The sequence below is a fragment of the Sorex araneus genome, chromosome 2, assembly GCF_027595985.1.
Source record: "Sorex araneus isolate mSorAra2 chromosome 2, mSorAra2.pri, whole genome shotgun sequence".
NCBI lineage: Eukaryota > Metazoa > Chordata > Mammalia > Eulipotyphla > Soricidae > Sorex > Sorex araneus.
This window is the reverse complement of record NC_073303.1, coordinates 224,476,010-224,491,432: the sequence shown is the minus strand read 5'-3', so window position 1 is coordinate 224,491,432 and position 15,423 is coordinate 224,476,010. Positions and strand designations below refer to the sequence as shown.

Here is a 15,423-nt window from a genome sequence, read left to right as displayed (position 1 = left end):
CTGCCCAGCTTGCTGAGCTGTCTTTCCAGCCCTAGTTTGTTGGTGGTGGTGATAGTTTAGTAGTGTTAGGATTAATGTTCTTGTACATTCTCCCTATCCTCTTCTCTTTTTTTTTGTTTTTTTGTTTTTTTTAACTTTTGTTGTTTTCGGGCCACTTGCTCTACAGCTGTGAATCGATCAGGTCAGCTGCATGCGTGCAAGGCAAACACCCTATCCACTGTATTATCTCTCCAGTCCCTATCTTTATTTCTTATTGTGGAAGTCGATGTGGAGGTCTCGTTCTGTTCAGCAGGGAGAACCCTTCGTAGGGCGCAGCCAAAAGAACAGATGCAGAGCCCGGAGGAGGGAGAAAAGGCATTTATTCTATGGCAGTTACAGTATTTATACCTCCCTGTTGGGAGGAGATGGTGCCAGGACCCCCAACAGAAATGCAGGGTGTGGCACGGGATTTAGCTAGTAATAAACAAATGCTGATAGGATAAGGTCAGTAAGATTAGGAGTGGCAACCTTTGCTAGGTGTGGCATGGGGTTAGCTAGTGATTAAACAAATAGTGACAGGATAAGATCAGTAAGGTAAAATGGCTCCCTACATCTTATGATGGAAAGGATATACTGTTCGGTTAAAAAAAAATAATAGTTGAATATTGCTTATTATACTGTGTTCTAGCAAACAGGACAATAGTTCTGAAAATTCGCTTAAGAGGGCAAGCAGAAATGTTTCAAAAGTTAAATGCTTATATTGTTACTAAAGTGTAAGCTATAAAAATAGATAAATGATAATTCCTGTTACGGTTATGGAGGGAACCCTAACTACTTTTACAAACTTCAAAGTGTAAGTAAACCTGGGAAACTAGTACATCCACAAGCCAGGTAGTAGTTTCTGTCTGACTTTGTGATCAAGTCTGTCACTGAGCTAAGAGACATGTATTCCAGCCAGCATTGAGGGTCCGGGAAATGGCGCCGGACCTGCTCTTCATGCAGGAGCCTCATGCTGCTCCCCCAAGCAGCACTGAGCTGGCAGAAACACTGGGAGCTGTCACTCTAATCATCAAATCTGTATGTGTGAGAGACGAGATGATCGTCTGTGGACTCCAGGAATGAATACTCTTGGGATGACTGCAGATGACAAAGATTACTCTCTTTCGGGGACCTGAGAGATGGTGTAGCAAGTAAGATTCTTACCCTATATATGGCAGACCAGGGTTCAATACCCAGCGTACCATATAGTCAGTCCCCTAAGCACCACCAGGAGTGTGGCCCAGAAACTAAAAATAGAGATGAGTCTTCTTTTAAGTATTTTTCTACCGCTGTGGTAATTATCTGTCTCTCTTCTGTCTAGAGTATCGAGATCGTTACGATTCAGACCGCTACCGGGATGGGTATCGGGATGGGTATCGGGACGGCCCACGCCGGGATATGGATCGCTACGGGGGCCGAGATCGCTATGATGACCGAGGCGGCCGAGACTACGATAGAGGTGGTTATCACACAAGTTGCCTTCTCTTGAGGTTGTGCTTGCCCTATTTTCTCTCCACTACGATGAACCATAATTTGGTGTGTGTTTGCAGGCTATGATTCCAGGATTGGCAGTGGCAGAAGAGCTTTTGGTAGTGGGTACCGTAGGGATGATGACTACAGAGGGGGTGGGGACCGCTATGAAGACAGATACGAGAGACGAGATGATCGGTCATGGAGCTCCAGGGATGATTACTCTCGGGATGACTACAGGCGCGATGATAGAGGTAAGAGCTGTCGCTGTCTCCCCATGCAGTGAAGCAGACCGCTGGAGAATTTTGCTTACTATTTCAGATTTCGCTAGTATAGCGGCAGCATGCTCGCCTTGCACACGGCTGGCCCAGGTTCAATCCCTAGCACCCCATATGGACCCCCCGAGTCCCTCACTCACAAATTAGGGGTGATCCCTGAATGCAGAGCCGGGTGTAAGCCCTGAGCACTGCCAGTTGTGGTCCGAAAACAAAAAACAAAGTTTTAGTTCCCTGGAGTGGATGCAGATTTTACTCATTAGAGAGGATATGATGTGGCATAGTAGGAAGAACTGGGTAGGCGTGACAATGAAAATAAAAGCAGCATCGACTTCTACTTGGGGTTGGTTTGTTTCTGACTTTTGGGGCTGCACCTGGCCATGCTCGCTGGTTATTCCTGCTTCTGCTCTCAGGAATTACTCTTGGCAGTGCTCAGGGGGTTCCTATGGGCTGTTTAGGATCGAACCCAGGTTGGCCATGTGCAAGGCAAACGCCCTTCCCACCGTACTATCGCTCAGTTCCAGCATCTACTTTAATCTGCATTACCATATAGGGTTTTCTGGTTAAAACGTTTTTAAGTAGAAAATGGGAAGATATTTGCTGGATATTCTTAAGAAGGGGTCTTGTTCCGTTAACCCTTTAAATAGGTGATATTAGCCCCACTGGTTTAAGCCAACGAAATGAGACTCGCAGGCATACCTCATAACCAGTAGTCGGCTCTGTGAGTTTTTTGGAAGTATGGTAAATGATTACTATTTCTGCTCTGGTGTCATCCAAAAAAGTAAGTTATATGATCCACAATTTTTCCTCTGTAGTTGTGTTAGTATAGGGGCCACACCCAGCTCATCACTAGAAACCTTTGCTACTGGCAGTACCGGGGCTTCGTGTCTGCCAGAGATGGAACTCAGGTAACCCAGGGAGGAAGCAGAAACATGCTCTTGGCCCTTTGAACTTTCTGGTTCTGTATTACAGCGTTGTTCCCAGGGGGACAGTGCAGGGATCAAGACACTTTTCTTGCAATCAGACGCTGGCCCAAAAGGCCCATTCACCAAAATGGGGCAGAAAAAGTAATTTAATGACCTGAATACATACTGTGCATGCAGGTGGCCTGGGTCTTGTCCCAGAGCCACAAAGAGCAAACAAATAGTCTAATAGCTCAGGTTTTATTTGTTGTTGTTGTTGTTTCTATTACAAAACAGGAATAGTCCCCTCCCCCACACCCTCAGCACTGCTGGGTATAGCCCCCAAACTAAAGCACAGGCAAGTGTCTCACATCACTTTCAGCTGTTTTAGAAAATAAAACCTGGGGCTAGAGAGATAGTATAGCAGATAGGGCATTTTCATTGCACACAGCTGTGCAGGTTTAATCCCCGCATCCCGTATGGTCGGTCAAGCCTGCCAGGAGTAAGCCCAAGTATCACCAGGATGGCCCAAAATCCAAAATACGGTTATATTAATATGTATAAATCTGCCCACTAAGCATAGGTAATAAAATACATAGAAAGGCATTATAGGAATAGAGCACTGTGCTCGGGATGCCAACACTTAGGTGCGGTGGCTAAGAATGAAGACTGGCAGTTTTGTTGTATTTTGACTTGCTTTTTAGCTGTCATACAAAATAAGGTATTTTGAGAACATTTGATTTTGGGAAATAGTTCTTGGGAAAACAGCTTTATCTTGAAATGTTCTGGTAGCTTCAATCAGGAAAACCGTCTTGCTTAAAGTTTATGATCATATATTCAGTGTCATGTGCTGTTTTCTGCGTAATAAATCGCCGTCAGGTTTATACTATAGCCCATATGTATTAGAACTGACGTCATTATTGCAGGCCCTGAACCTTCTCCGGGTAATCCATCTTCCAGTCTTTAACATCTGCCTCAGTGCTGGTGCTGCTGCTTCCTAGATGCGATGGGAAATAGAAAGCTGATCATCCTTGGTGTTTGACTTAATTTAGGTCCACCCCAAAGACCTAAGCTAAACCTGAAGCCCCGGAGTACTCCTAAGGAAGATGACTCCTCTGCTAGCACCTCCCAGTCCAGTCGCGCAGCCTCTATCTTCGGGGGGGCCAAGCCTGTTGACACGGCCGCTAGAGAGCGAGAAGTGGAAGAGAGGCTACAGAAGGAGCAGGAGAAGTTGCAGCGGCAGCTGGATGAGCCAAAACTAGAGCGACGGCCTCGGGAGCGGTAAGGTTGTCTTCGTTACAGATTTCCCTCCTGTCAGCCCATTCCGTCATGGGCTATGGGCACTTCACTATGTGGATTCGTTGGCTGTCACTTAGCTGCATTGAGGCTCATGTGCCAGGACTGCTCAGTGGTCTGTGTGAGACCGTATTACCCACTGAAGAGTTGGCTGGTTATTCAAGGTATCCTCTAGGTATAACCTGCAACCAGTCAACATCAGTGGTGCTTTCATACAAGGATTAGCAAATGATTGCCTTTGTCTGATCTCATAAAGATAATCTGGCCTTTAAGTGAAACATTAGCTGTGGCCAGAAATAATACAAGGGTTAAGATATTTGCCTTACAGGGGCTGGAGTGATAGCACAGCGGGTAGGGCATTTGCCTTGCACTCGGCCGACCCGAGTTCGAATTCCAGCATCCCATATGGTCCCCAGAGCACCGCCAGGAGTAATTCCTGAGTGTAGAACCAGGAGTAACCCCTGTGCATCGCTGGGTGTGACCCAAAAAAGCAAAAAATAAAAATTAAAAAAAAAAAAGATATTTGCCTTACATCCAGCCATTCACGGTTTGATCCACAAGTAACTCTCAGAGAAAAATCCCTGAGCACTTGGTGTCTACTTGTTGGGTGTACCCTCGGACTCGAAGGGGTGAAAAATGCCAAGCCCCTGTTTTAGGTACAGAATCTCCCACTGGAGAGGTGAGTGGATTTTCTTCTCTTCAAAATACTGGATATTGGGTAGAGAGAAATATTTTAACATTACATCAAACAAAGGTATGAGTTACTTGCCATTGTATTTGTCTGTGTGTGGTTAATATTTTTGAAGTCTAATAAAAATGTTTATTCCTGACCAGGAACGTAGTACAGACGTTAACATCCTTGTCCTTGAATGTGGCTAAACCCAAATTCCCAGCATCACATATGTTCCCCTGAGCACCCCAACCCTGGCCCACAGAAAAAAAAGTTGCTTATTACTAAAAGGAGTTGTTTGCATCAGATATAATAGGAACCTCATAACTGTTCTGGAAAACTAAACAGTTTTGAATGACTTGTATTTGTTTTAATCAGAGAAAGCAGTGTCATAGATTATGTCTTACTTAGTTGATGCTGATAAATAATGGTTCTACAAAAAAATAATCAGCATCGGTCTGTTAATCTAAACATGTTGTATTTTGTTAAATCTCTTGTGTAAGACACCCAAGCTGGAGAAGTGAAGAAACTCAGGAACGGGAACGGTCAAGGACAGGAAGTGAGTCATCACAGACTGGAACCTCAGCCACATCTGGCAGAAGTAAGTCAGATCAGGGTGGGTATCATTCATTATTGTTTTTTCTAAAGCCTATCCGTAGTCAAATGATGCTGGGACTTTGGGGTATTGAATTTATGAATTTTATTTTAATTAACCTGAATTTCCAATCTGCTTTGGAAATAGTGCCAAAAAGAGACTCTTAGGGCCAGAGTAATTGTAGGGCATTTGACCTGTATGCAGCTAACCCACATTCAATCCCTGGCACCCCGTATGGTCCGCCAAGCCCACCAGAAGTGATCTCTGAGTCAGGAGTAAACCCTGCGCACAGCTGGGTCTGCCGCCCACCCCCACCTCCAGACTGTTAAGTAAAATAATCTTCCGTGACTCGAGAGAGTGGGAGAACAAACTTTGCAGGCGTGAGCCCAGGTTCTGTCATCTCCTCTGCCCTGGCTTGTTTATGTCTTGTTTATGCTGATCCTGATGATCTTACCATAGTTTTGGCATTGTAAGTATTGTAGAGTAGCTTCTCTTTAGGGAAGGGGCAGGTTTTAGTGCACCTAGCAGTCCCTGGGCTCTCCCTGTTTGGGTACTTACTGACAGCATGGTGTGGGAGTGGAGCCGGGGCTGCCTGCAGGCAAGGCTTTACACCCACGCTGTCTCTCCGACCCTTTGTTGTATGTCGTTTTCCGGAATGATTCACACTAAAGTAGCCTCTTAGCCACATAGGACATAATGCCTTTTTTATATGTTAGTAGGAATATTATTGTTGGGTTGATTTTTTTTTAATATATATTTATTTATTTTTTATTTTTTTTAATGTTTCAGTTTCAGAAGGGATGTGACCAAAAAAATTATGGGTTTGTTTGGCTTTCTTGTTTGGGGGGTTCCTTTTATTTATTTATTCATTTATTTTCTTGAATCACCATGTGGAAAGTTACAAAGTTCTCAGGCTTATGTCTCAGTTATACAATACTCAAACACCCATCCCTTCACCAGTGCCCATATTCCACCACCAAAAACCCCAGTATACCTCCCAACCCCCACGCCCCTACCCCACATCCCTGCCTGCATAATTGATAAATTTCATTTCATTTTCTCTCTACCTTCATTACATTCCATATTTCAACACAAAATTCACTATTGTTGGAGTTTTCCCCCAAGAAAGACAGCCCTACTGCCAAGGAAGCATTTGATAATTAGTTTTCCATTGCTGAGAATGGAGAGATACAAAGTCCCGCTGTTTCATAAGTCCCGCTGTTTACATACATTTTATTTTTTCCTCCTTCCCGCGCCACCAAGTTCATGCCAGCTTAATAAATAGTCCTCACACTATGGCTGACGCCACGCCGCCCAATGAGAAAAAAGGATATTTCCCGTCCTCGGCCGGCGTGGGGCTATGGCTTAGTTCACAGTCTAGAGACATGGCTACAAGCAGTTTCTGAACCAAATGTAGTCTAGTTGGCCTTCGGATTCTGGTTGATCAGCAGCAAAGCGGCCACACAAAAGTGTGACCACCCGGGTCGAATCTCGGCTGAGCATGCGCTGGTAATGGCCCCAGCCCGAGACTGCCCAAGCGTCCCGCTGTTCCAAGTACATAATAATTTTTTTCTTTCCCATTCCCGCGCCTCTTAAGTTCGTGCCTGCTTAATAGACCTCATAATGTGGTGGATGCCACACTGCGTTTCTCCCCGAAAAGGGAAAAGAACCGAGAAAAGAGGATATTTTCTCTCCTTGGCCGGCGTGGGGCTATAGCTTAGTTCACAGTCTAGAGAAATGGCTGCTACTTTGATAGTATTTCAACAAAAAACTCAGTATTATTGTTTGGAGTTTCCCCCCACAGTCAGACCTGCTAAAAAGGAGCTGTTTTACATCGATGACAATTAAGAGATATTAGCCGCGCGGTTTTGGATTTCTGTATGAAGTCCAGGGAAAATTCTGCCAGAAATTGCATCACTGCAAGCTTTTACTTCCCTTTTGTGGTGCTCATATGATGGAGAAGCCTGGAGAGAGAAACCCTTCCCCGCTGGCGCCGCATGGGGCAGTGGCTCAGTTCACAGTCTGGAGGCATTTCTGCGAGCTGCTCGTGTCCAGAGTAGTTCAGTTGCCTCCGGGATCGTGCTAGTGCAGCAGCGGAAAAGACCGTACCTGTGTGGCACTGTGCTTAAATATCTGCAATGGGCGGGTCCAGCAATCCCGCCCCCTGGGATCTCCCGGGCATCCCGCTGGTACCTGCATTGTGTTCTAAAAACCGGCAATCGCCATGCTGTGCCCAAGAAGGAAGGGTTGAGAGAGAAAAACCCTGCCCCGCTGGTGCCGCATGGGCCAGTGGCTCCGATCACAGTCTGGAGGCATTTCTGCCAGCTGCTCATGTCCAAAGTAGTTCAGTTGCCTCCGGGATTGTGCTCGTGCAGCAGCGGAAAAGCTGGAGGGTTCCTTTTGAGGGGAGGGTTGGTTGCTTTTTTGTTTGTTTTCCCTTTTGGGGGGGTCACACCTGGTGGTGCACAGGGGTTACTCCTGGCTCATGTACTCAGGAATTACTCCTGGTGGTGCTCAGGGGACCATATGAGATGCTGGGGGTTGAACCCAGGTCAGCCGTGTGCAAGGCAAACCCCCTACCCGCTGTGCTATTGCTCCAGCCCCAGGGTTGGTTGCTTTTTTCCATTGGGAGCCAAGCGTTGTAGGGCTGGCTATGTGTGCGCGCCTTGAACGGTGCACTATCTCTTTTCCCCGGAAAGTTTGGTTTGTTTTGCCCCACCTTGCCACAAACTCAAATCTCCCTACCCCTTAGTCACTATTGTTTACAGTTCTGTTAATGATAGGGTTTCATGCACAGCACAGGCCAGCACCACATCCTCCTCGACCTCGCCCAGAGTGTCCGCTTCCCTCCAGTGTCCACCCCTATCCCAACTCCAAAGTTTCCTGCTGAAGACCGGTCTGGTTTCGGTTGCCTTTCTATCCCACATATTACAAAGAGCATTCTCTCTGTCTGTGTCTGTCTCTCTTATTCCTGCTAACTTTTGTATAGCAAATTGCCTTGTTTCATCTTATCTTAATCTTAGAGCCCATTAGTATCCCATAAAGTACATATGCCATAGTTTATGCATTCATCTGGTTGTTTCCAGATTTGGCTTTTTGTTTTTGTTTCAGGGCCTCTGACTCTGCTCTCTCGGATCACTCCTGAGCAGTGCCGGGGGACGTTATGGGGTGCTGGTGTCAAAAACGTTGTTTTGCTCAGGGATTACTCCTGGCTCTGCACTCAGGAATTGCCCCTGGTGGTGCTCAGGGGACCATATGGGATGCCGGAATCAAACCCAGGTGGCTGCATGCGATACAAACGCTGCCCGCTATACTATCACTCCAGCCCCTGTAGAGGAGCCTTTCATGAGGCTAAGATAGAGTAATCCTTGAAGAGTCTTTACGTTTTCTCTTGCGTTGGTATAGCTTTGCAGTAGGATATTTGGAAACCGCGAGCTGGGGGATGGCTTTATCTCCTTGAGTGCCAAAACTGGGCGTATATATAAAGATAATGATAAAAAAGCAGTAAACTAGACCAGGGATGTGTCTCAGCAGTAGAGCCCCTGCCATAAGTGTGTGAGACTCTTGAGTTTGATGCCCTCCCCCTCCACAACCCTGACGACAGAAATAGTAAATGTGGATGTGGCCGTTTTCCACAGCTAAGATCCTAGTAACTTGACTTCACAATGAGTCGCTTCTGTGATTTTACCTTCCCACTGTGGATTCGCAGATGCACGGAGGAGAGAGAGTGAGAAATCTCTAGAAAACGAAACAGTCAATAAGGAGGAAGATTGCCACTCTCCAACATCTAAACCTCCCAAACCCGAACAGCCTCTAAAGGTAATGCCAGCCCCTCCACCAAAGGAGAATGCTTGGGTGAAGCGAAGTTCTAACCCTCCTGCTCGATCTCCGAGCTCAGACCCCGAGCAGCAGTCCCCTACCAGGTGAGTCAGCTTGGCAACAGAGCCGTTGGTTAGCGCTAGCCTCTTCGCTGTTGGGACCGAGTGGGGGGAAGCGGCCTCTGTTGGCCAGGCAGACATGCTGTCCTCTGAGTGACGCTGCTTTGCTGGTCTTAGCTTACATTCCGGATATGCTAGAGTGGCTCAGAAGAGGCAATTGTTTTCTGGAGTTTTGGTGGCTTATAAACATTACTTTGCTGATTGTTTACACGGCAGAAATCTGCAAACACTGAATCAGAATCCTCTGTGCAGTGTCTGGCACGGCAGGGGGTTGGGTGTCATGTTACTTCCTTCCGGCTTGGATCCTGTCCTGTATAAAGTAGAAAAATCTAACCAAAAATTATGGCTTTGTATTAGAGTAAGAACATCATAATGAATGTTCAAATAATTGCTTTCATGGCTTTTTATATAATCACCTAATGTACTTTTGGTTTTCTGCTCTTTGAGAACAGTTATAAGTTTCTTGTATGTTCCCTAAGGCAGTTGGTGAATGTGATTGCCTGGTTGTTTTTGTTGTTTTTTTTTTTCTAGTGGAGGGGGCAAGGTTGTTCCAGCTCAGCCATCTGAAGAAGGCCCAGTAAGGAAAGGTGAGACCAGAGCAACATGGAATGAGTTTTTCACCGGGGGCAGGGGAGATGGTTGGGCTACTCATGGCTCTGCACTCTAGAACTGACTTCTAGCGGTCCTCTGGGGACCGTAAGGGATGCTGAGGATTGGACCCAGGTCAGCCACATGCAAGCCTTAAGCTTCTTAACTGCTTTGCTCTATGTCTGGCCCCTCATTTAGAGGTTTTGTAAGCCTAGAGAGGGGCATGTTTGCTCCCGTTCTTTACATGGAAGGTTTCTTCTCAGTCTGCCTGTTATTGCCAGTAGAGGGCAGGGGTGGCTTCTCTGGAAGGAGCCCGGAGCCTTGCCCTTCCCTGCCCTTTCCGGGTAGAGCCTTGGGAGGGGAAAGGGGAAGGAAACTAACATGTTGGGTCCAGATTAGAAATGTCACCAGCTGCAAGGCCAAGGTCGCACACAGCGTCATAGTCTTCATTTCCACTTGCTTCTCGTGATGGTATCACTCTCTGGTGGAACTTTCTAGTGGGTGGGGAGGGGTGGGGCAGTGTGCTGTACTAAAGAGGACATGACAAGAAGGTTAGGAAGGAAGTCTGGGTTATGGGGGACGATTAAGTCCCCGCAGTATGTATGAGCATAGTATTCTTGTCTGAAGGGGAAACTAGGGGAGAACGGAGCTCCTTTACTTGCCATTGAAATACTTTGCTGTCTTTTTAGCGGATGAAAATAATAAAGTAGATGGTGTGAGCGTCCCAAAGGGCCAAAGTGGCAATTCCAACCGTGGGCCAGGAGAAGGAGGGAACAAAGACCACTGGAAGGAGACCGATAGGTATGTGCGGTCCTTAATTTTCGTCTGATCCTCGGGCGCAGTTTCTGGTTGGTTCTGTTTGGGTTGGTTGGTGGCCACACCAAGCGGAGATAGTGCTGGGAACCAAGCCCAGGCCTCCCTGATGGAAGCATATGCACCAGCCCCTGAGCTGCCCCCCTGGCCCTGGAAATACAAGAGATTGTTGGCTCTCGGGGCTGGGGAGATCACACATCAGGCCGGGCACTTGCCGTGCTCACAGCCAACCCAGGTTTGATTCTGGGATCCCATGGGGTCCCCCAAGCTCCACCAGGAGTGATCCCCCAGTGCAGTTGGTTATGGCCCCCCAAAACAAACAAAACGCACCCTTGGTTCTCTTAAGCATTGTCAAATAGGCTGTTAACAAACTAAAATCAACCAGTAAAGGCTGCTACAGTTCTGAGATTGTAAAATATCCAGTTGTTGAAATAGCACGGAATGTTTACTGGCGGTGCCTGCTGCCTGCCTCACAGTGCCGTGGGCGCAGGGAGGCTTGTCTGGCTGAAGGGCATCAGCAACATCTTTGCTTACATCTCTGCAGGAAAGATGGCAAAAAGGATCAAGACTCACGATCTGCACCTGAGCCAAAGAAACCTGAAGAAAATCCAGCCTCCGTAAGTCACAGAGTCAACTCTGGGGGTTCAACTTAGCTTCTCTTTACTTTGTGGGGTGGGGGGGCGGGGCATGCAGCGGTCCTCTGAAGCGTGGTTTATTGCTTGCTGCTTGCGGGAATGTTGGTGATGCAGGGGGTGCCCTCCAACACCCTCCAGCCATCTCCTTGGGCCCTCTTAAGCTAGTGTGGTTTTTTTGGTTGGTTGGCTTCTTTTTTTTTTTTTTTTTTTTTGCCATTAAACTCATTTACTTTAAGGACAGCACTCGGTATGATTAGAAGTACAGCATGACTGCTTTTTGAAATAACAAATAGCTTTTTTTCCTCTCTTTCACATTTCACTTGTCTAATCCTCAAGATAAAAGTAGTACATGCTTGATCAGAAACACCTGTGTTTTACCAGCCTTCTCCCCACTGATGATGCTTTTGAAAAGCAAATAGATGTGGGCTGGACTATTTGCCCAAGTGTCAGTATCCTGTTTCATAGTGTTTGGTTGAAAGGACTTGACGCCTTCTTTATCTTATCAATCTTGTCTGTTATAGAAGTTCAGCTCTGCAAGCAAGTATGCTGCTCTCTCTGTGGATGGCGAAGATGAGAACGAAGGAGATTACACTGAATAGATCTCTACATCCTGTGCTTTCTCCTACTCTCTCCACCCTGGAACATTCGAGAGCAAATCAAACCTACCCAGACAAGACAAAATAAAACTCACCATCTCCTGGAGACCTTTCTTAACTTTTTTTTTTTTTTTTAAACAAAATGAAATTTCTTTTGCATGCTGCTGCAGCCTTTAAAGTATTGAACTAACTGGAGACTTGCCAATGTAGCCAGAGAGAGAGAGACTACGGCTTTTTACAGAAAGTTGTGGTGCGCTATTGTGTGTGTGTGTGTGTGTGAGACATACGCAGTTGGCCTCTGTGTGAGTAGTGCCTAGGGCGCTCCGTTTAGCAAGTGGCAGTGACAGTGCTGCAGTGTCTGGAAATGGTTGGGCAATTGGTGCAGGTGAAAGGCAGGGCCTGAGTTTCTTACCCTGCTGTGGCATATAAATTCTCGAGCAACGCTGAATAAACTTTTCACCCGAGGAAGGGTAGGTTTAGTCTCTGAAGTTGTTTCTCTCCAGGAGTCTGCTGGCCTCATTTTTAATTGACTTACAGGGGCCAGCCTAGGGGGGGATTGCTTCATTTTTACCCCCCAGGGGGGTAGTTGGGAGTAAGTCTACAGGCCACTAGAGAATAGACTATTTGCTGACCAAAATAGGTGGGAAAATCGTGGTTTGAAAAGAAGCTTACAGAGGTTAGAAATTATTTCACACCAGAATGGGGGAAAATGGTATGCCTTCCATTAAACACATGAATGGTTACTTCCTGGAGCAGGAAGCACTTAAGGGATCGTGGGAACTCCCAAGTCTTAATGTGTCCTGGTTTCACCCTTTCTTAACACTGTCCCTTCTGAAAGTTCGGTTACATCCACATTCTTTTCAAATCTTGAAGCTTTAAATTTTCAGATTGGTCATCTTAAGATCTTCCTGTTGCTCTCTCCTGTAACTTCCCTGAAAGCAGCTTTTATGTAAGTCACATACCCGTCTGCCTGTCGTCTTTATCTCCACCCTCCTCTTCCCCCTCACCCCCAGCTGTCAAAAAGGAATTCCTGCTTTCCCTGAGTAAATCTTGGCTCACTCACGACTGTTGACTCCTTGTCCAATCCTGCCTCTGCTGTCACAATCCCTGGACACCTTAAAAACTCAAGAATTAATGGTCTTAAATGGTTAGTGGCAGTTATGTGGGAAACGTTCCTTAGAACCTTGATTATTTGGTTTATTTTTTATTACTATTTTTTGATGTTGGCTTCTCCACTGAAATCCCACACCAGTGTTTAGATTTGTAATGTGATCTAGACCAGTGTCTTGAGTTTTTGTTCTTTTGACCCTCCCCGGAGAGAATAAATGAAAATGAAGAGAACTCTCGGAAAATCTTGGTATCTCTCAACAGCACCAGGTAGCTTCACTGGGCCTGCAGTTGCAAAACCCTCTCCCTCAGACCCAGGTCACACCGTGTCTCCAGACGTGCGGGGCTGGTTTCTGGGTTCTGCCGCAGTGGATTCGCGTCATTTATCCAGTTGACATAAAAGGCACACCAAGTAACATAAGAAAATTGGCTAGTAGCTAGGGTGTGGCCATTAGATAACCAAGATTGAAGGGGATGTTTGTTTTACTCCTAAATACATTTGCTGTAGATGAGGAAAAGGTGGAGGTTTGTCCTCTTCATGTCTACTTCCAAATAGTTGTATCCAAAAAAGCTGTTTTTCTCTGACCCCTAATCCTAGCCCCTGTTAGAGCAAACAGGGATCTGTGTCCCATTCCTCAATACATGTAAAATTTGTACAAAAGTATCTTCTATGAAAATGATTTGTAATCTGTAGACAAAACCTGGGAGATGTCTTGAGATGTAAAATCCCATCCTTTGGGTTGTGGGGTTTTTGTTTTCTCCAAATAAATCTACTCTTTAAAGTTCTTTTTTTTTTTTTATGCTCAAATTCTTTAATCTGCACCCCCACTCCAAGTGCTTTCCTTGGAATCCCCACTGGCAGACTGCTTCTTCCACCCACCTCTAATCTCAGATTTGGGTGTGCAGCTTATTACATACAGGGAATGGGATCGCTAGCTGTCTGCTGAAGCCCCGGGAGCCCAAGCATTTGCCCTAGTTTGCCTCCAGCACAGTTACCTGGTTTCAATCTCAAAAAGTCCAGAAGATACGCATCCCATGGCTTATTTTAAAGGACTGGGGCAGGACAGACTTAGAAAGTGGAAGGAGGTTAGGACTGGAGCAGAGAACCCTTGAGGTCTGGCATAGATGAAGCATAGGAAAGCTATAGGGGGCAGTTGGGTGTAGTTAGGAGGGAAGAGGGTAATGGGATGGTGTTGATGGCAGGGCCGGAATCAGTATGGGGAACAGGGTGCTTATATTGCACGTGACCAATCCCTTGGTGCCACCTAAGTCCTCACAAGGCCACCAGGAGGGCCGTCTTGGGTGTAAAGCCAGGAGTAAGCAGTGAGAATACTGCCCTGTATAGCCCAAAACGAGGACCGGGAGCCTCAGTGAGTGATGAAAGTGTTTCTAGGAAGTGGTGACACCACCCTCGCCAAGGCTGTCGGCGAAAACTCCAGGACAGTGTTTACCTGGTGACAGTGGGTCTGAGGACATAAGTGGAAAAGTTCAGTCTCTGTGCTGCTACAGTACTGACCTGTGGCCTGCAATAGTTACTATTTTGTTTGGTTTGGGGACCACACCCAGAACCAGAGGCCGTTTCTGGTTGCACTCAGGGATCTTGGTTCCCGGGCACTATGGTGCTGGGGAGCAAACGGGTCTGCCACATGCAAGGAAAGAACCTTACCCACCCTACCACCACTACAGCACTAATTCCGCTGTATTTTTTTTTTTTTTTTTGCTTTTTGGGTCACACCTGGCGATGCACAGGGGTTACTCCTGGCTTTGCACTCAGGAATTACCCCTGGCCGTGCTCAGGGGACCATATGGGATGCTGGGATTTGAACCCGGGTTGGCCGCGTGCAAGGCAAACGCCCTACCCGCTGTGCTATCGCTCCAGCCCCAAATTCCGCTGTATTTTAGAAACAACTTGGATGTCTTAATTAGTCTACCATGGGGGCCTGGGGTTGTAACCCAGTGTTAACAGCATTTGCCTTGTATGTGTGAGACCCTGGCTTTGATCGGTCCCCATCACTAAGAAAAGCGGGAGAGGCCAACATGGAAGAGGTTCTTGTTGGCTGGGAAGGGAGGGAGGCCCAGTGTCCTGCAGGTACTTGAGATTGAAAGCAAGGGTAGGCGAGGTGCTTCGTCTGCCCCCATCTTAAGTCATGAGGATGTATGCGCCCCCGCAGAAATGTAACTGCAGAAAAGAACCTAGAATTGACCAGCCCTATTGTAAATTTTTTTTCTGAGAGTGGGTTGGGGCTCACCTGGCAGTTCTCGGTAGTACAGCTGATCGGGCGTTTGCCTTGCACGTGGCCGACCCGGGTTCGATTCCTCGGTCCCTCTCAGCCCAGCAGGCTACCGACAGTATCCCACCCGCACAGCAGAGCCTGGCAAGCTCCCTGTGGCGTATTCGATATGCCAAAATCAGTAACAAGTCTCACAATGGAGACGTTACTGGTGCCCACTCGAGCAAATGATGAACAACGGGATGACTGCTACAGTGCAGTGCTATGTACTCAGGAATCCTGAAGGGCT

General features: G+C 46.8%; 1 protein-coding gene across 2 annotated transcripts in view; it reads left to right on the top strand.

Moving 5' to 3' along the window:
* The window catches only part of EIF4B (eukaryotic translation initiation factor 4B), a 31,715-nt gene extending 18,026 nt beyond the window's left edge, over positions 1 to 13,689 (top strand). The window contains exons 7-15 of one of the 2 annotated variants that reach the window (XM_055126963.1): positions 1,340 to 1,477; positions 1,569 to 1,742; positions 3,718 to 3,946; positions 5,135 to 5,232; positions 8,936 to 9,149; positions 9,696 to 9,751; positions 10,442 to 10,553; positions 11,110 to 11,182; positions 11,722 to 13,689. In XM_055126963.1, coding sequence (XP_054982938.1) covers positions 1,340 to 1,477; positions 1,569 to 1,742; positions 3,718 to 3,946; positions 5,135 to 5,232; positions 8,936 to 9,149; positions 9,696 to 9,751; positions 10,442 to 10,553; positions 11,110 to 11,182; positions 11,722 to 11,799 — 1,172 coding nt within the window. In that variant the 3' untranslated portion in view covers positions 11,800 to 13,689. Of the gene's footprint in view, positions 1 to 1,339; positions 1,478 to 1,568; positions 1,743 to 3,717; positions 3,947 to 5,134; positions 5,248 to 8,935; positions 9,150 to 9,695; positions 9,752 to 10,441; positions 10,554 to 11,109; positions 11,183 to 11,721 lie in introns of both variants that reach the window. The other variant, XM_055126962.1, reaches the window with a different exon arrangement.
* The last annotated feature ends 1,734 nt before the right edge of the window (positions 13,690 to 15,423 follow it).